The sequence below is a fragment of the Xyrauchen texanus genome, chromosome 8, assembly GCF_025860055.1.
Source record: "Xyrauchen texanus isolate HMW12.3.18 chromosome 8, RBS_HiC_50CHRs, whole genome shotgun sequence".
NCBI classification, from domain to species: Eukaryota; Metazoa; Chordata; class Actinopteri; order Cypriniformes; family Catostomidae; genus Xyrauchen; species Xyrauchen texanus.
In genome coordinates, this window is record NC_068283.1 from 33,304,420 (window position 1) to 33,324,800 (window position 20,381).

Genomic DNA, 20,381 nt, shown 5'->3' on the forward strand with positions numbered 1-20,381 from the left:
CTGTATCTGTTCTTTTGCATCACAGATGATTCAGGGAGGAGAGAGGATGTTGAGGATAGAACTAGAGTGGAAGATTTAGGAACTGTAGAAACAGGCCCAGCAAGAGCAGAACTCAAAGAATACCCTCTCACCAGCTTTGAACTACAGAGAAGTGGTTGCTAGTGTGAAAATAAAATTGTCTGGGCTAAGCCCCGGATGTCCTTCAATGCTGGAAACGCCTCTGATTGGCATTGACTGATTACTGTAATGAGCCTTGTCAATAGATAGTGCACAAATATTTTTTTGTGAATTTTGGCGAGAGTTCATAAAATATGCATCCTTTTCACTGTACTACATAATTTACAACTAAAAACACCTCACCAAATAACTCTTTTTGCGTCTTCTATGAACATCTTAATCAAAAACTGGAGCTCACACGTGCCCATGCGTTCAAAAACACTTCCAGCTTCGGCCACTAGGGGCAGTGGTCCGAATTTCTTTATGCACAGACCGAATTTAGCTGACAAACATTTGACCAATACTGTAGCTGAATTCACAGTGTGATCAAACCTTTATAGATCAGATTGGCCAGCCTCATGCCTCATTCTAACAATGTTAGAAGCTTTTTGTACACACATGTATTGTCACTTTTCTATTCCTGTAATTGCTAAATTAGATTATTCTGCAAGACTAGAAATACGAACTACTGGAGAAATCATGGAATATTCCACTTTTTCTTCCCTCAAGTAAAACTGTGTTGAATGTGAGTCATTAATGCTTTAGAGCAAACATAAATGAAACAATGAGTGATGCATTGATTCATTTTCTCAGAATCAACAGTTTCTAACTTCTGGTAAATTCTCTTCCACTCTTATCCCGGTTGTCGGTAGTCATTCAAACTCATTTCTCCGCCTTCCTTCACTTGCACGGGACGGAGTGTGCGCGTGTGAGGTGAAAGTGAACATCGCGCCGTTCATTCACTATGAGCTCATCACAGTCCACGCACACAGCGACACACAGCCTGAAATCCGTCTCTCCTTGCCATTCCTGTTTTCTCTTTCAACAAGAAGGGGACAAATCAGCGGTGGTTCTCTCCGTTTCACCTTTCCGCGAGGATGCATCAACACGGCAACGGGCACCGGGAGGGCAACTGGAGACGCGCGTATATAACTGTTTGCAGATGCACTTTATATTTATTTTTGGTGTTAAGTCTGGAGTGGAGCACCGCGCACTCGGGTAGGAAATATTTGTAACGGTTCATTATGACTTTGTTCATTGGGTGTCTTCTTCAACTTTGGGCAATTTCACGTTCCAGGGGTTGTTTTGAACAAAAATAGATGTTTTATTATTAAAAGGGACGTAAAAAGGGAAGCTTTTTTCCAAGCCTTCATCATTTATGTTGCTACTTCTCAAATGTGTTTTAAGTAGCCCATAGTTTTATTGTTTTCACCGTAGACCAAGAGTTATGTTGAAAATCCATTATAATTAAAAAAAAAAAAAAAAAAATGTAATTTTATTTTTTTAACGTTTGATAATCTGAAGAAAGAGTCAAATAAACCTTCATTTATATTGTGAACATTATTTTGATCAGTTTTTCAAAAATGTCTCAGATAGTTTTGGCGTCATTTCCACCACACCAAACAAATTTGCCCCTAATAGTTAGTGTAGGCTATTTGTTATCCAAGTCGAAAGAGTCAGTAAATAGCATGCTTGAGATCAAATATACGAGAAGTGACGTTTGAAGAAAACAAAGGATATCCGAGGTAAATATCATCTGTGAGCTGAATGTTTTACTGGGATCATCTCCAGTCAAGCTGTAATTTTGCCAATTTACGCATAACGTGAAGTATTATTTAAATATGTGTATTTAGGATACATAATATTTTAGCTATTAAATTAGCCCAAGCAAGACAAAGAAGTCTTTTTTATTGGGGCCATTTTACCATTTTATTGTAAAAACGTTAAAATATAATTTCCATCACCATCATTTCCAACACAGGATACAGTTTATTGTAATAAACACAATACAGAATGTGAGGTGTGCTGGGAATGACACTGTGATGAGAATTTCCATGACTTCCAGAAGAATAAAAAAATTACATAAATCTTTAGTGATGCATGTACACTACATTGCTAGTAGACAAATTAAATCAACTAGTCAGGGTGTGAAAAACGTTTTAACTAGACTTTCTAGAAGCCCACAAGTGCCCTAAGATGAAGAAATACCTCATTATGACTTTCTCCATTTCGGCCTTTTATCTCGCCGCTTTTTTGTTGTCATATGGTTATTGAAGAGATTGTGATTTAAAAAATAATGCTAATAATGTGACGGTTTGGTTTTATTTGAAGTGCTGTGGTGTTTTATTGGCTCTGTGGCTGCACTGATGTGAAGGAATGCCACGAAAGTCCAAACTCTGAGTGGAACCAGATGTGAGAGGAGGAAGAGGGAGCAGGGGGAGGGGAGTGCGCTGCTTTAATGTTTTATAGCGCAACTTTGTGCGAATGGACATTTTTGTCGTTTATAAAAGTACAGTCGTAATGCTTGTATGGAGAAGCACGGTTGGTTTCTCACTGCCCTGTTAACGTGTTCTCGTGCGTTTGATTCGCTTCATCCCGCGAGCAGATGTGCCCTAAATATCAGGTTATACAATAATGAGCAGCAGCTGATTGCTGTCCTCCGTCTTGGTATTTTAGTGCCTCTCTTTACTTAACAGTCCAGCAGACACAGACGAGACATTTTTGCACCTCTGTGTTAGGGACTGTCACGGCCCTTCGAAACAAGGGGGAAAGACTTTTAGGAACAGGTTAAAACACGTAATCTAGGACCTGACGGGAAAATTGGCTGTAGGCCTAGTTGCAAGCTAAGGCAATTCAGATGTTAAATTATGAATCAAGGATGCTTTCACCCCATTTATTTTTTCTGAGCATCTTTAACTTTGCACGCTAGCACACAGACCTTGATACTAACCTTTATTATTTAATATGGAAAAACACTTTATTCATTAGCCTAAATATTCAAAATGTCCATTGATTTCACTTGTTTATATATTGCAGTTTTTATTTAAAGGGATAGTTCACCCCAAAATGAAAATTCTCTCATTATTTACTCAACCTTGTCATTTCAAACTCGCATGAATTTCTTTCTTCCGAAAACCACAGGGATATTTTAATGGAGATATATCTGTTTGTTCACACAATGCAAGTGAATGTTGATAACATTTTCAAGCTCCAAAAGCACAGAAAGGCAGTATAAAATTAATCCATAAGACTATTATGTGCCTGCAATTGCCAGATTTATAGTGAATTATAGTGAGTTATAGTTTGTCTGTTCTCACCTAAAACGATTGAATTGCTTCAGTAGATGGATTTAACCTCTGTAGTCTTATAGATTACTTTAAATGCTGAATTTATGTGCTTTTTTGGAGTTTTAAAATGTTATCACCATTCACTTGCATTGTGTGGATGAAAGACATCATATCTCCATTAAAATATCTTCATTTGTGTTCTACAGAATAAAGAAAGCTATACGAGTTTGAAATGACATAAGTGTGTGTAATTTCTAAACCACTAGCACCAATAATCTGAATTACAATAATAAGTATTGTTTTCAAACAGTTGTCTGTATAAACACTTCATCCACCTTTGCTCCAAGAAACATACAGTCCCGCCCCCAACTCAAGCGAATTGGTTGAGCCAATGTTGTTGTGTCATGCTGAACAAGTTGCTCAAAACAAACACAGGAATGTTGAAAGTGCCACATAGCACAACATATTTCAGGGAAATCAACTTAAGCATGTTTTACTTTTAAATGTTTCTGCATATTAAGCTAGTATGGGAAAAAGTATTTGTACATCAAAAATAATATCAGCATTAAGGTGAATTTTAGGGAACAGGGAAAAGCCATTAAGTTCAGTGTCAGCATTGCATTTTTGGCTCTCTTTGGCTATTCTGAGACCCAGCACAATGGCAGTTATTGTGCTAGGATTTCAAAAAGTGTTTAGTGTATAAGATTCATAGTATAAAAATGGCATAATAACAACGGAGTGTCTATTTGCACCCCAGTGTAAGCAGCATCTGCCACACAGTGCAGCTCTGTGCACACCAGTGTAATGGAACCACAGAAATATACAACAAACCAAATTATAGATGTCGCTGCAGTGGCGTGAGGGGTAACGACGGTGTGTGATTGTGTACTGTTGTCCTAGCGACCGTGGTTTGAATATGCATTTTGTCCCACTATTTTTCCCATCCGATTTCCTGATTCCACTCTTAATATTTCATTTAATACTACTTAAAATAATAGATACAAATAAATATAAATGTTGTCGTGTTGATTTGGTCATGGTAAATGTCGAGTACAGTAATATGTTTATATAGTAACCATGGTTAATGTTGTGGTAACTTTACATTTACAAAAAATACCATGGTGAAACCATGGTTACTGTAGTAAAACCAAGGTTTTTTTTATTCTAAGGTAAGGTTAAGGTTATGCTTAGGGGTAGGGGTTAATGTAGTGTGTCTGTGGGACTCTAACACAATAAACACACTGCAGGGATGCACATATTGTATGCTAGTATTTAAATATGAGTGAAAATAGTTTCTGAATATATTTGAATCAATTAGTAACTACCATTATTTGCACCAGGGTTGGGGTGCAAATAATATCTGCCACTTTTTGCACTGGGGTGCAAATAGCATCTGCCTAACAGTAATTCCCTGATTTTCCATGGAACACGAGACCAGCGTGGCACGCAGGTGAAAGTCATTCGCCACTTATCTTCCTCGCTCTGCCCAGACGTGGCTCAGCCTCACCCTGCTCACCATAACCATATACAAAACAAGCTGTGTAGGTTAGTGGGTTTATACCTAAACCTGTCCTTTTGGAGTTGGATCTTAGGTCAGAGCACTAACTGAGTTGAGGGTGCATTTATGGGAGCAGACAAACAAACGGCAACTGGAATTTCCTGTGTGTTATTGGTCAATCTCGGTGTTTACAGAACAAAAGATTATCTATACAATAACCCTGACCTCTTTCTGCACCCTTCCTTTTGCTCCTTTTTATTCTCCTCCCTGTCTCCCAGCTGGCTTGTTACCTCACTCCCCCCAACTCCACATATTTCTGTCTCTCTCTCATATTATTTCCCCACTCCACATATTTCTGTCTCTCTCTCATATTATTTCCCCACTCACAAAAAAGGGGGAGGAGAAACAATAATACATCTGTCATAATAATAAAAGTTTTTCTTTGGAAGCTTAGAATCAGGGTTCAGGAAAACTGCATACCACCACATGACTCAGCTCACACATCCTTTCATGGACTTCTGGTCCCCCCTTCTGAGAGCTTGTTTCTTATGTATTTTCCATTTTGGTGGTCTGTTTTATTTCTATGGGATTTGCACACAAATTCAGAATTGGCATCAAATTATTTTTAATATTTTGGCAAAAGTGAGCGGTGTTCTAGTTAGACATAAGAGATTTGAAGAATGTACATAAGTATAGTTCCATATGTTAAAGTGTGGAGTAGCTGTTTTATAAAAAGAAGTCTGTAAAATGAGTCTGTTAAATCAGCAAAACAGTCTACAATCCGTGACAAAACTTAAAATTGCTAAGGTAATGACATTCCTCCTCAGGCAATAACCGATCTGCGTCTGAAGTCTTAGTTAACCTGCTGCTCTGATTTAGTGATGTGCTGTACAGTGTTTATGTGCTAACTTGATTGTTTCATATGGGAAGTCTTACATCAGGCCCAGTATACCACCTTAGACCCTGGAAAGAAAAAACAATTAATCAGGAACATTCCACCCTGCAATGAGTTATATCAGTTTCATAATGATCATTGTGAAACCACAGTGATCTGAAAGAATTCATATGGCTGTGCAGCAGTATCCAAGCTTACACCCCTACCATCTGGATGAATGTGAAGGAGCATTCATGCCAAAACCACAGAGTGATCAGAAGTTTCTTCCTGTAAGCTGTCAGACTACTCAATAGATATTATTCTGGTGATGTTGCGACTCTGAACAAGCAAATTTATCTTGAACAACACTAGCACTCTGTACAACACTAGCATTTTGTACTTTGTTTACATAAAGCAGTCAGGACTCGAGACAGTTAGCATTAGAATGCAAGCTTGCATTAATATCTTGTGTGTACACAGTAACATCTTTTATGTCTTTATTTGTACAGAGTAGCATATACACATTTTACCAACATCTTTAAGAAGAAAGAAGGGTCAGTTCCCCTCTGACTAACATCATGAATATAATGACAATTTTATTTATGTATAAAGTCATGGTTTAAAATTATTAAACTAAGTGTTAAGGGTCAGTGTTTAAACATCGATTGTGTTTGAACTGTAAGATTAATGACCAATGTCTTTTAAGTCCATCCTGGATTAACTGCAGAAGATCACATAGGTGCAATTGTCCTTGTTAATTGGCTGATGAAGGCTTTTGTTGGCAATTGTTAGTCTATGCATTCCATTTCAAGATCGTAGTCCATCAATAGACTGAGGTGATGCAGGCAGAGTTCAGGGATGTGAAATGCAGTTCAACCTGGCCGGTAATTTCAGTTAGGTTCGGTGTGGTCCATCCTAAATCCAATGTTCAGACAATGGCATATGAAGTATCCCATGTCTTATGGTTGGAGTTGGCATCAGTTCATCCTCTGAAGTCCATCATAATAGACTGAAGTAATGTTTGGCTGGCACCGGCTGCATTTAGTCATCATCATTCAGAGACACGTAGCAGTGGAGTCCAACACGAAGCAGGAATGGAACTGGATCCATCCGGTTCTGGTGACCTCAGGATAGGAGTCCCGAGGTTGAGACAGGGAAACAAATATAGTAATATAAGCATAGATGCCATTCAATTTATTGCAGAGTTATAAACCATGATCAATGTTTCTGGTTTCTGGTTCCGGCAGACCCAACTAAAGCAGCCTAATTGTGGGTTGGAGGATAAATTAGGTGTATGCCTGGCTAAATAGATGAGTCTTTAGTCTAGACTTAAACTGAGGGAGTGTGCCCATCCAATCTTTTATTTGATTGATACACTCTGCTAATTGTGAAATCTCATCAGGTTTTGAAGAAATATATTCCACGATTCCTGATAATAATCAAATCAAATCAAATCACTTTATTGTCACACTACCATGTACACAAGAGCAACATAGCAGTCATGACAGTGACGAGACATATACCAATTACAGTAAATAACATACTTACACAACACAATTTACATATCAAATGTACAGTAAACAATACACACAATATACAATACAATAAGTAAGGAGTATATGAAATATATATATATATATATATATTGAGGAGAATATGTTGACAGTCCAGTGTGAGATTATAGATTAATAAAGTGCAGTGCTAATTATTGATCCTGATAGATCAAGTGTTCAACAGTCTGACTGCTTGGGGGAAGAAGCTGTCATGTAGTCGGCTGGTGCGGGTCCTGATGCTGCGATACCGCCTGCCTGATGGTAGCAGTGAGAACAGCCCATGAATCGGGTGGCTGGAGTCTCTGATGATCCTCCGAGCTTTTTTCACACACCGCCTGGTGTATATGTCCTGGAGGGAGGGAAGCTCACCTCCGATGATGTTTCTGGCAGTCCGCACCACCCTTTGCAGGGCTTTGCAGTTGTGGCCGGTGCTATTGCCGTACCAGGCGGTGATGCAGCCAGTCGGGATGCTCTCTACAGTACTGGTGTAGAACCATGTGAGGATGTGGTGGTTCATTCCAAACTTCCTCAGCCGTCTCAGGAAGAAGAGGCGCTGGTGAGCCTTCTTCACAACGGCCTCAGTGTGGACGGACCATGTGAGTTCCTCAGTAATGTGGACACTGAGGAACTTGAAACTGCTGACTCTCTCTACCGGTGCTCCATTGATGGTGATGGGGCTATGTTCTCCGTCTTTCCTCCTGAAGTCCACCACAAGCTCCTTGGTTTTACTGACGTTGAGGGAGAGGTTGTGCTCCAGACACCAGCGTGTCAGAGTGTGCACCTCCTCTCTGTAGGCTCTTTCATCATTGTCAGTGATCAGACCTACCACCATCGTATCGTCAGCAAACTTAATGATGGCATTGGAGCTATGTGTTGCCACACAGTCATGTGTGTACAGGGAATACAGGAGTGGGCTGAGAACACAGCCCTGCGGGGCTCCAGTGTTGAGGGTCAGTGATGAGGAGATGTTGCTGCCCATTCTAACCACCTGATGTCTGCCTGACAGGAAATCCAGGATCCAGAGTCACAGTGAGCTGTTTAAGCCCAGAGCCCGGAGTTTCATATCAAGGTTGGAGAGCACTATGGTGTTGAATGCTGAGCTGTAGTCTACAAACAGCATTCTCACATATGTGTTCCTTTTTTCCAGATGGGAGAGAGCAGTGTGTAGTGTAGATGCAATGGCTTGTCAGTGGAGCAGTTGTTGCGGTAGGCAAACTGCAATGGGTCCAAAGAGGGGGGCAGAACAGAGCAGATGTAATCTCTGATTAACCTCTCAAAGCATTTGCTGATGATGGGGGTCAGAGCAACAGGACGCCAGTCATTTAAGCAAGTGATTGTGGCTTGCTTCAGTACAGGCACAATGGTTGATGTTTTAAAGCATGTGGGGACTACAGACAGGGAGAGGGACAGATTGAAAATGTCCGTAAAAACGGACATTTTCATGGAGAAAAGCAGAGGTCCTAAAACTGATCCCTGTTGCACTCCATATTTTACTTTTGTTTGGTTTGACAATACCTCATTTACATAGACAAAGTGGTAGTGGTCTGCTAAATATGACCTAAACGATGCTAATGCAACTCTACAAATGCCAACATAATTCTCTTGCCTATTCAAGAGAATGTCGTGATCTATCCTGTCGTATGCAGCACTAAGATCTAAAAGCACTAGAAGAGAAATGCAGCCACGATCAGTTGATAAGAGCAAGTCATTTGTAACTCTGATAAGTGCAGTCTCTGTACTGTGATGAGGCCTAAATCCTGACTGAAATTCTTCGTATATACTATTTCTCTGTAGAAATGAAAACAGTTGGGAGGATACTACCTTTTCTTGTATTTTTGACATAAATGGGAGATTTGAAATTGGTCTATAATTAGCCAGTTCTCCAGGATCAAGTTGTGGCTTCTTAATAAGCGGTTTGATAACTGCCATTTTAAAGTTTCTTGGGACATGTCCTAAGCATAGCGAGGAGTTAATAATATTAAGAAGAGGTTCTGAAATTACAGGAGATACCTCTTTTAAGAGCTTAGTTGGTATTGGATCTAACAAACATGTTGTGGCTTTTGATATTTCGATTAGTTTTGTTAGCTTTTCATGACCTATGACAGAGAAGGATTGAATTTGCACGTGAGGAAAATTATTAGACACTGTTTTCTGAGGTGCTATGACAGATGATTGCATAATTCCAATTTTATTTCTCATTATTTCAATTTTATCTGTAAAGATATTCATGAAGTCATTACTCTTGTGCTGCGACATAATATCTGGTTCTGTTGAGGCTTTATTCCTAACCAATTTAGCCACAGTACTGAATAAACATCTAGGATTGTTGTGGTTATTTTCTATGAGTTTACTAAAATATGCTGACCTTGCAGCTTTTAGTGCCTGTCTGTATCTACAGACACGATCCTTCCATGCACCAAAAAATACTTATAATTTTGTATTTTTCCACATGTGCTCCATTTTCCGAGCTGAGAGAGAGCATGAGTGTGATCATTGTACCATGGTACAGGGGTTTTTTCTTTAATTTTCTTTAATCGGGGGGGCATACTATTAAGTGTGCTAGAGAAGACTGTATTTATACTTTCTGTTATTACATCATGTTCTTCTAGACTTTTTGGCTGACTGAGTATGTGAGACAATTCTGGAAGATTATTAGTGAAGCTATCTTTAGTGGTCAAAAGAATAGTTCTACCTGAACGATAGCGTGGTGTAGATTGAGTAACATTAGCTGATCGCAAACAAACAAGAGACGAGGTAATATTCTGAGATGTCATCGTTCTGCGGTAGAATTTCTAGAGTATCAACATCAATTCCATATGATAAAATTAAATCTAGCGTATGACTATGGCAATGAGTTGGTCCTGGCACATTTTGTCTGACTCCAAGAGTGTTGAGAATATCGATAAATGCTAATCCCGATTTGTCATTTTCATTATCTATGTGAATGTTGAAGTCACCAACAATTAATGCTCTAGCTACATTAACTAATAGATCTGATAGAAAATTTGCAAGGAAATCAGAATAAGGCCCGGGTGATCTATACACTGTAGCAATGGCAAAAGAAAACAGAGATTTTTTTATTTATATCTGATGGTGTCAAATTAAGCATTATTAGTTCAAAAGACTTAGAATTATATCCTGTCATCTGAGTAACAGCAAAAACGTCCTCCTCGACCCTTCAGATGGGGCACATGTTTATAACAATAACCTGGGGGAGCTGATTCATTCAAACAAATATATTCATCTGGTTTAAGCCAGGTTTCAGTCAAACAGAGCACATCCAAAATATGATCCGTAATAATTTCATTAACAATTAGTGCTTTGGTAGAAAGAGATCTAATGTTTAGTAGCCCTACCGTTATATGATGTTTATCTTGATTTTTATTTCATTTTCAAGTTTGACATTAATAAAAAAATTCTAAATGATTTAGTGAGGGTATTGTGTTTGGTAGTTCGGGGAACAGACAAAGTCTCTATGTGATATCTAGGTGATACAGTCTCTATGTGTTGTAGTTTATGTGATCTGTGTGACATCTCAACATCATAGTTGTGGAAGTAAGATGTAATTTAGGAGACACTTTTATCCATAGCAACTTACAGTACACTTATTGCAGGGACAAAACCCCTACAATACCCCACAATTATGATATTCTCTTGGCACACTCCTTGCAGGGCTTGAACCAGCAAGCCTCTGGCTATCAGGCTTATATTTTAACCACTATACCACACCATTTCAAGCCCCAGAAAACACAATTACTTTCACTTGGCCTGCGGTGAGTAAATAAGAATAAGCTTGACCTGACTTGACCCCTTTGGGTCTTGGATCATCTTACAAAGTCTAGTGAAATTGAGGGCCATGCTCTGAGATAACAACTCTTTTACAGAGCAGTCTCCATGAAGGCTTAGTAAAATGTTAGCAGTTGTTGGCTCTATACCTGACCCAATACAATGATAAATAGACCTACTGCTTAGACTTCATCAGATGAGCATAGACAGATGGTATTAGTACATGTAATAAATGGGTTATTACATATGTATAACATATTTATTGTATTTTGCTTTATTTATTTATTAATTTGGTAATTATAGAGCTCAGTATAACCCCTATATATTTATTTAATTATTTATATATTTACTGTCTTAATACCATGAAACATCATCAATAAAATGTACTTTTTATTCAGAAGTTCATAGCCAATCTCATTAATGCCCTGATTCTTTATAAAGACATTTATAAAGAAGATGCTCAAAAAAGGTCTGAACTTGCTTATACCCAATGACTATTTTATCATTTGACCTTTATCTGTCACGTCAGGTCACATAATGCCTCAAAATTCTTTTACTTTTTTGAGGGCAGAGAGAATCCAAAAAGCATAAACAGAATCCCAGTTTAATCCTGGTTTATAAAAGATTCAATGCCATTACATGGGATCTTAGCCTCATGGAATGTGTTGTCTTTGTTGGAATTCTTCACTTTTTCAGAGTGTAATAACTCTTGTTATTACACATGATGTAGGATTTTTCCATAGGTGTTCTGTAGCCAAGGGCAAAATCAAATTATCAAATTTGTTCTCCTATAAAATGTGCATTTAATGTGTGTGTCACAGACACAAATACATACAGCATGTTTATATATATATATATATTCCATAATATGGATGTTAATTGTAAAATTATGTGCATGTAAACATGGTCATTGTTCCAACAGTTCCTAACATTAGAACATTGCTTGAGCAATTTTGAGTTCAGTGATATTTAAGCTCTGTACCATGCAGATGATGTTCTCAGAGCCTCCAAGTGTCTCCGTCAACCTCTCTGGCAGTCTTTTGTTTTTAAAATTCAATGAAGAATACCCTTTTTGCTTTTTGAAGATCCAACCCCATGTCCCACTTTCTCCCCCTGCTTGGAAACACAGCTGTGTTTCTCTTGGGTTTTTCTCCAGGCTCTCTCTTTCTTTCTCTGCCTTGCTCTGATTTTATTTCACTCTGAATTTTGTGGTCGTAACCTTGCATTCTACCCCACAGGAATGAAAGTGTGCATGAGAAAGAGAGAGAGAGAGATTAAGAAAAAGAAGAGCAGATTAAAGCTATAAAAAATTATAAAAATCAAATAGTAAAATACAACAAATTATATAATTGTGCACAGATAGCATAGCACAATAAATAGGCTTATCAACTTTCAAAAAGCAGGAGTAAATTATTTCTGTATATTTTTGCTGATGTCTAAGGCTGTGTCAATTTAGACTATGATTTGTTAGCGCAAATTCATCTGTCACTTGGTAGAAGATCTTGCAAATTAGGCAGATAAAAATGTCATTTTCATTTATTTAAATGTTTGCTTTAAGGACATTTTTGTTTTATTTTGAGTAAACAATTCTAATACTGTGTTGTGTCATCACATGATGTCCAAAGTAAAATCTGGTTCTGAAGCAAAACCAGTTAAAGTGTTAGTTCACCCAAAAATCTAAATTCTCATGATTTACTTACCTGTAAGCCATCCCAGATGTGTATGACTTTCCTTCTTCAGAAGAACTAAAGTGAAGATTTTTATAAGCACATTTCAGCTCTGTTTATCTGTACAATGCAAGTAAATGGGTGCCATCAGTCTGCTGTTTGTTTGACGGTCCAAAAGGCATATTTAGGCAGCATAAATGTAATCTATTTATGTCTTCTGAACCAAATCGATACATCTGTGTAAAATATAAATCGATAATTAAAACTTTATTAACTTTTAAAAATTGCTTCCTGCCAGCAGTCGATGCATCATATTACCGTTGCATAATGTAAGCGCAATGGTGTGTTCATGCAAGAAGTGTGAAGCTTTGTATCCAACAGAGGAACAAATGTCACGTGAGTGTTAGGTCATTTCACACAGCAGTCCAGAGCTGGCCGGATGCAACGATTTAAAGTTACAAATGTTTTAATTATCAATTTGTTTCTTACATAAACCTATTGATTTGCTTCAGAAAACATTAATTGATTAACTGGAGTCATTTTTGGCCGTCAAACAGCCAGCAGACTGATTGCAGCTGTTTACTTGCATTGTATGGAACAGAACTGAAATAGGATTATTAAATTCTTCATTTCAGTTTCAGTGGAGAAGGAAAGTCAAACACATTTGGGATGGCTTAAAGGTAAGTAAATCATGAGAGAATTTTCATTTTTGGGTGAACTATCCCTTTAATAACCACCACTGCTCTGAGCAACAAATACATGGTAATAATCCGATAGGTGTTTACTGTTAATCCTGGCAGGGGTGCTGGTACTCTCCATTATAACGAAACAACGATAAATGCGTGCGCTCACACAAAAGAGGAATATTGCCAAATGTCGCCACTGTCTTAGGGCTTTTCTTTTTTTGTTTTCGTAAATTACTACTTATATTTTGCAGTCAGACATGATGTGTTCCAAAACCAAAGCTTAAAGAGAAAAAAACAGATAAAAAGTAAAAGGACAAAAGTATGAAACACTTCATTTGCAAATCATGGTATACCATTGTAGATCACCCGTTATGGAAGCCAGAATGCAATAACCTGATACTCCAGATTTTCCTTTAAACAATGACTTTTCTCCTGAAGTAAATTAGTGTTTAGCAACCAAGGCAAGTCTATACACATAACTGCACATAGCGCACATAAAAACATTCAGCAACAAAGGAACTGTGGGATTGTGTGTGCAGAATTTGTTCTTTGCTTGTGTTGGCTATGACATGTTTTTTGCTGAATGTGTGAGTGGGCAAAAAAGGAGTTTGCTTATCCTACTCCAGTAATGATATACAATGAAAATAGTTGTGGGACACAAATACACTCTTTTGTCTAATGAAATGGAAAACTGAGATTGTCTGTTGGATCAGCCGTTTAGTCTAATGGTGTGTAAAACTATTAGAAACCTATGAAAATGTTTATGTTAGCCATCAAAACACCATCAGCACTAAATAGCACTAGTCTTCGTTTGACTTTGATGGGGTTTTGACGACCACCGCCATAGCCATGGTTATTAATTGCTTTCTTTATTCCACATTTGAAAGCGGGTTAAAGGGAAAAAATGGAGTGGGTGAAAGAAAAAAAAAAATTCTGTCATTGTTTACTTGAATGACTTTCTTTCCTCCGTTACTGTGCACTATCATACTGTGCATTTTGCGGCAGTAGATGGAAACTTTAGCTCCATCTGTTTACCAAAATTGGAAGCACTGCCCTCAGTGGCTGAAGTTAGAATTGTTGTTGAACATATCGGCACATGTGGGTTCAGTGTCTGGGTGAAATGTCTACAGATTGGCCTCAGAAGCGAGTTATATTTTTTTGTTGTAAAAGATGCAATACAGTCTACAAGAATGCATATTTTTTTAGCTCCACCCCCTAACCCAAACCCCAACCCTAAAATAACCATTATTTTTATGGAGTAAAAATGTAATCTTAGAGCAAAATTGCATCCTCCAAATCACGCTCACCATTGTTTGTGAACATAAAAACTAGCTGGTTTGCACAAGACCAAACCCCGTATTTTGGAGATTGCTTACACAACATGCTATCAGTAGTGACGGAAAGGTGATCACAGTTGTATTGATACAAAAATGTCTGATTGGGGAATGGCGCTTGTCAGTAATTCAGCAGCATGGGTTTGATTTCAAGGGATATGAACTTTGCAGTCCATACAGCTTCTGTTGTCCATTACAGTGCTTCATGGGAGGGGAAGATCATCTATAAATAACTCATTTAATTTCCACACACAAAGCTATTGTATGGCTCCTCAAAATGCAATGTAATCTTTACTATTAATAATTCCTTCGTTAACTGTTCTCTCTTTTTCTGTGTCTCTCTCTCTGCCATAGCACATACAGATGGATCAGACACTTTTGCGTTTTTCCATGAGGGGGCTCTGGGCTGCTTGGGGGTACGAGATCACATGCTCTACCTCTTTCCTTCCTGCACGGGTGATGCCCAGCTTTGGAAATGGGTCTCCAGAGGACGGCTCTTCAACATTGGCTCCTCCCTCTGCCTGGGGATCACCGTTGGCAACGTGAGTTCATTGGTTGACAAATCTCCACTGGGCATGTTTCGGTGTGACTATGAGCCTCCACGGGTCCGCTGGACCTGGAGCTGCAGCAAGTTCTTGGAGATGCTTGACACCTACTTGCCTACTCCTAAATTACTCCTCAACAGTGGCAATGTCTCGGTCACCACCTCCCCACCTGCAAGACCACCCCCTGAAAAGTTAATGTGGCGAGTCTATGATGATAATCAGGACCTTTGTGCCAAGTCTTACCAAGGTTAGCACATTCATTTTTCTTTCTTTCTTTCTTTCTTTCTTTCTTTCTTTCTTTCTTTCTTTCTTTCTTTCTTTCTTTCTTTTTTGAGTTATGAGAGTTATAAAGAATAGAGAAATTATATGTGAAATTTATGCAACCTGATCACACAGGAAGTCAGCATGTTGTTTCCAAATGCTCCAGTATCGTCTCGTCACATTGGCACAATTATGCCAAGTTATTGACAAGCAGCATTGTCCAATCAGTCTTTTTTGCATCAGTTCATGTGTGTTTTGTTCTCCTGGTTCATGTCCAGAAGCGTGTTGTGTCAGCTGTGTGGGAGAAACCAGGAAGTTGTCGCATATGCATAATCAGTGATGAGCTGGATTCAGAGGTTCCATTATTCCTCTAAGAATACATTTTTACTCCACTGATGGTTAGGTTTGGGTTTGGGGTTAGATCTATAGTTAATAAAATATGAATTTGTCTTCACTTTAAAATTCTTTGCAGCAAAAAGAATATAATGCCTCAGCGGGCATTTCTGCCAGAACTGGAGCTCACACGCAGTGGCACATGCAGCTGTACAGCCATAAGCACTGTGCATACCATGAGCGCTCCGACTGACCTGAGAAACATTTTCTGTCCGACAGGGTTGGGAGGGTTATTTTTTAAATGTAATCCATTACATTACTGATTACTTAACAATAAATGTAATCAGTGCAATTACAGCATTATGAAAGTAAGTAACTTTTTCCGCTAACATTACTTTTTTAGTCCACTAATGGTTAAGGTAATGTTCGGGTTTGGGTTGGGGGATAGAATCTAAAAATACAGTATATGCTTTTCTCTTCATCGTATAACGTCCTGTAAAGCTGAAAACAACTTGCTTCACTACTATCTTTTGGCGACCTCTCCTGGACATTAATGGAGCTCACGCTTGCCCATATGCCCTACAACACCTACCTCTTTGGCCACTGGGGGCAGTGTTTTGAAATTTCAGTCAATGTATAGCGATTTTGATGAAAGAAAAGTCGATCTACTCTTTCCTATTTCACTGTGTGATCAGGCTGTATTAAATCTAAGGAAATAATCATGTACACTGCACCCTTCCAAGAAAACAGAAAATTAGCTGTTAATGTAGAACAACTCTACATTGAGTTTTCTGTCTGTTACAGAAAAATGTAATTTCTCATCAAGCAAATATAATCAGAAAATATGCACTGAATTATGTCTTGGCTAACATTAAACTAAATCTGGCAGGTTATACCTCAGTTTCAAAAACACTGCAAAGTGTAATACTACCACATATTGCAGTTAGTGTGTATAGGCAATTGCAATTTGCACTATTCATTAACTTCAGACTGTATTCAATAGGTAGATCACACGTTAACATCATCATCATTATTATTGTCATAATTAAATGCTGGAGTGTGTCTTTCCTCTGCTTGCTCATGATCCAATGTCAAACATCATCAGCTTACAGTTTATGGCTGATTTCTATGTTTATGTTTCTGTTTAAGGAGGATTTTAAAGGGGGGGAAAGTTTTGATTCCAAAAAGAAAAGAAAATCTAGTTTTGGTATGTGTCTTTTTCAATGACTTATTCCTAATTCCTAAAGTGTTGAACATGTTACATTTGCTAGAAGGCCTCCCTCACCCTGACATTTGAACTGTCCTCAACAATAAGTTATCACAATCAGATAAATTCTTCATTGAACTTTCTTACCTAAGAACATTTTCAATTCATCTGTTATTTATGTGTACAATTTGGATTTGTTAATAATAATCAGGGAGGCAAAAAGGAGAGAAAGTCATAGCAGTTTTTCCAAGGGTATTTTTTCGTAGATTTTTGTATTGTTGTTGTATTCAAAACTTTATTTTCTTAAATGATTAAGGTTTAAGTACCATTCACCAGGGGAGGGGTCATTTTTTCAGCTTCAATACTGAACGGAACAACATACAGGACGTCCTGACTAATATAGTACATTTCACATTTGCAACCATGCAAACTAGGGGATTTCCCACCAAATGATGAGGGCCACGGATTTCTTTGAGCACTAAGGCATTAAGGTTAACTCATTTTAACACATTTTAATATTAACTAGTTTTAGATAACCTAGCTAATGTGATTTCTGTGTGGCTCTTATTACCTTCAAATTCTCAGGTCCTTGGATAATGAGGGTATCTTCACAGCTAGAAGGCATAAATTCCACTGAACTTGAATGTCGTTTCACTTTTCTCTTTTAAAGAGTGAATAATGTTGAAATTTCCAAGGAAATAATGCATGTTCTTCCGTGGCCATTGCGATGAAGCAGCTGTTTGCCTTGAGAGCAGAGTGTTGATGTGAGACAGGTGTTTGTGCATGCAACAGTAGGAGGCCCTCCTGACTCGAGTCATGAGAGAGTCCCTGAAGAGAATGCATATCCAAACCATCTCTCACTCTAAACAAACAGCTGTCTGTATCACTTTTTGTCAGGGAAATTCACCATTTCTTTTGTCTGAAATTAAAACTTGTAATCCTGACAGTAATCCCATTTTTTAATGTTACTGTAATCGGATTACTATGTTTTTATGTAACTGTAATGGATTACAGTCACCTAATTTTTGTATCCTGATTACCTAACACTGTTACAAGTAATCCGTTACTCCCCAAGCCTGCTCGCAGAATATTTCCTCAGTCATGAAGTGTGTCCCATATTTCTGTTGTCAAATTAATAATTATTTTGAGTTGTTTTCAGTGAATTGGCCAAACGGGTTTGCAAAAGAGTCTGAATCAATTTGTGATTCAGTTCAGTTCATTTGGAGCACTCTCTCACTGAATCATTTGGAGCAGTTTCTCACACAGTTAAATGGTATTGGGATATTTATGAACACAAAAACAAACCACGCTGGATAAAGTGGAAATTGTCCTACAATCAGCTGAAACAAAAGTCTGTCTTTTTGAGAGGTAACTTTGAGAAACTTCAGCTAGTGCTGTCATGTGAACAAGGGGCTGTTCAAACAACCTGTTTTTGCATCTGCTCGCACTGTTTCCATGGAAACATTCACTAGATGGATGTCTTTTGAAAACTGCATGACGTTTCACTGTTTTTAGCATCTCTCACGGGAGCGCTGCATTTTTAGATGCCGTGTCAAGTTAAAAAGAACTTCTTGAACTGATAAAAACGCATCTTGAAACACTTGCGTTCTGCTCTATTCGTTGTGGTGCATTTTGCTTCTTTGGCACGAGAATGCGTTTGTTCTGAACGGTTACTGGAAGAACTGCTTTAGCCAATAGTTACATGATAGTTACTACTCATACTTGGGAAAAAAAAATGCTTCTCTCAAGGTCACCAGATATTAATTGTGCGTACCCTCAAATGAAATCCTGCAGGCACCCATGCGCATTGCGCACACGTGCCCTTACGTTCAAAACACTTTTTTGTGAAGCCACTGGGGGCAGTGCTTCAATGGTAAATGTACTTTTATGGTAAATGAGATTATATCATTCATTACATTTGATTACTAAATTATTTGTTTTTCTTATTTTATAGCAGTTATGTACATTGAGGTGTTTATGTGACATTTTATGTTGTTCAGTTAATGTATGTTGCATTATTTTAGTGTCACATGTGTTACCACAATGTTTTGATTTTGTGAGGGATACTTTGTACTGTCTACTCTATACATATTCATTTTAAGTTGGTATATTAACATTATATAATTTAATGATATATGGTAGTGAACTGTAAATAATACTAAATAAATAAAAAAACAGTCAGCCAAATGGCTGACATTTTTTTATTGCTGATTCAGCTTTTTTTTTCAATCATCAGTTTTGAGATTAATAATATGTATTAAAGAATAGATATATTATAGGTGAGGGAAAGAGGAAATGGGAAGAGAGGGATTTAACAAAGAAACAAGGGCAAAGAAAGGCATTCCGGACAGAGGAAAGGATGTATAAACAAGTCCATATGCCTTCTGGACTAGACTAGGATGTTCTCCATGTGGTTTTTGTTTAATTTTATTTATTTTATTTTTTCCAAGGGCAACCCTAAATCTGTACTGATTAGCTACCCACCCCCCCAAAAAAGGCTGGCTTGTGTTTGTGTACATTGCTGAGGCTCAGTCATCTCTCAGTCTGAATTCATCAGACAATCTATCTCATAGTTTCTCATTTAGGTCTGAAATCACAGTCATTCATTATCTCACAATACTTCAATTCTGGTATGTGGTTTCACAATGATTGAGAACCTTTTCTAATGTGCTGACTAGGGCTGCAACTAACGATTATTTTGATTATCGACTAATGTAACGATTATTCGAGCGATTATTACAACGATTAATTATCAGCCCATAACTGATTATTCAGCTTGAGCCCCGACTTAAAAGTTTATATTAAACGTGTTTACTAACAATAAAAAGGACAAAATAAACTTTTAAAAATACCTCTAAATGACATTCACTGAATTAAGGGGAAAAATTATTTTTATTAAATTTAATTCAGAAAAAAATGTCACATATATATATATATATATATATATATATATATATATATATATATATATATATAAAGTGTTTTCGTCTTGTTTTCCATTTAAAATGGTCTACAAATCATTCAAACAGTATACATTTACTTGAGAAGCAACATATAAGATAATTAGACTTGCTTTAAGAGGATGTATCTTAAATATAACTGCATTTTGTATATAAGTGTACTTTTTCACATGATTATACTTCTGTGAGTGCAGTAAAGACAAAATATACTTATATTCAATATCTATTCTCTAAAAGCAAGTCTAAATATCTAATATGCTGCTAAAGGATTTTTAGATATTTAAAAATATTTGTATTTTTAATATTATATTCAACATTCTCAGATAAAAAAAAACATTATTCTGCAGTATAGAAAATGTTTGTTATTTTAAAGTAGTTTTAGATAGTTATATT

General features: G+C 37.5%; 1 protein-coding gene across 2 annotated transcripts in view; it reads left to right on the forward strand.

The window, feature by feature from the left end:
- The first annotated feature begins 953 nt into the window (after nt 1–953).
- Nucleotides 954–20,381, forward strand: part of LOC127647830 (C-type mannose receptor 2-like) — a 46,629-nt gene continuing 27,201 nt past the window's right edge. For both annotated transcript variants that reach the window (XM_052132312.1, XM_052132313.1), the window contains exons 1-2: nt 954–1,215; nt 15,037–15,474. In XM_052132312.1, the coding sequence (XP_051988272.1) occupies nt 1,095–1,215; nt 15,037–15,474 (559 nt within the window). In that variant the 5' untranslated portion in view covers nt 954–1,094. The remainder of the gene's footprint in view (nt 1,216–15,036; nt 15,475–20,381) is intronic.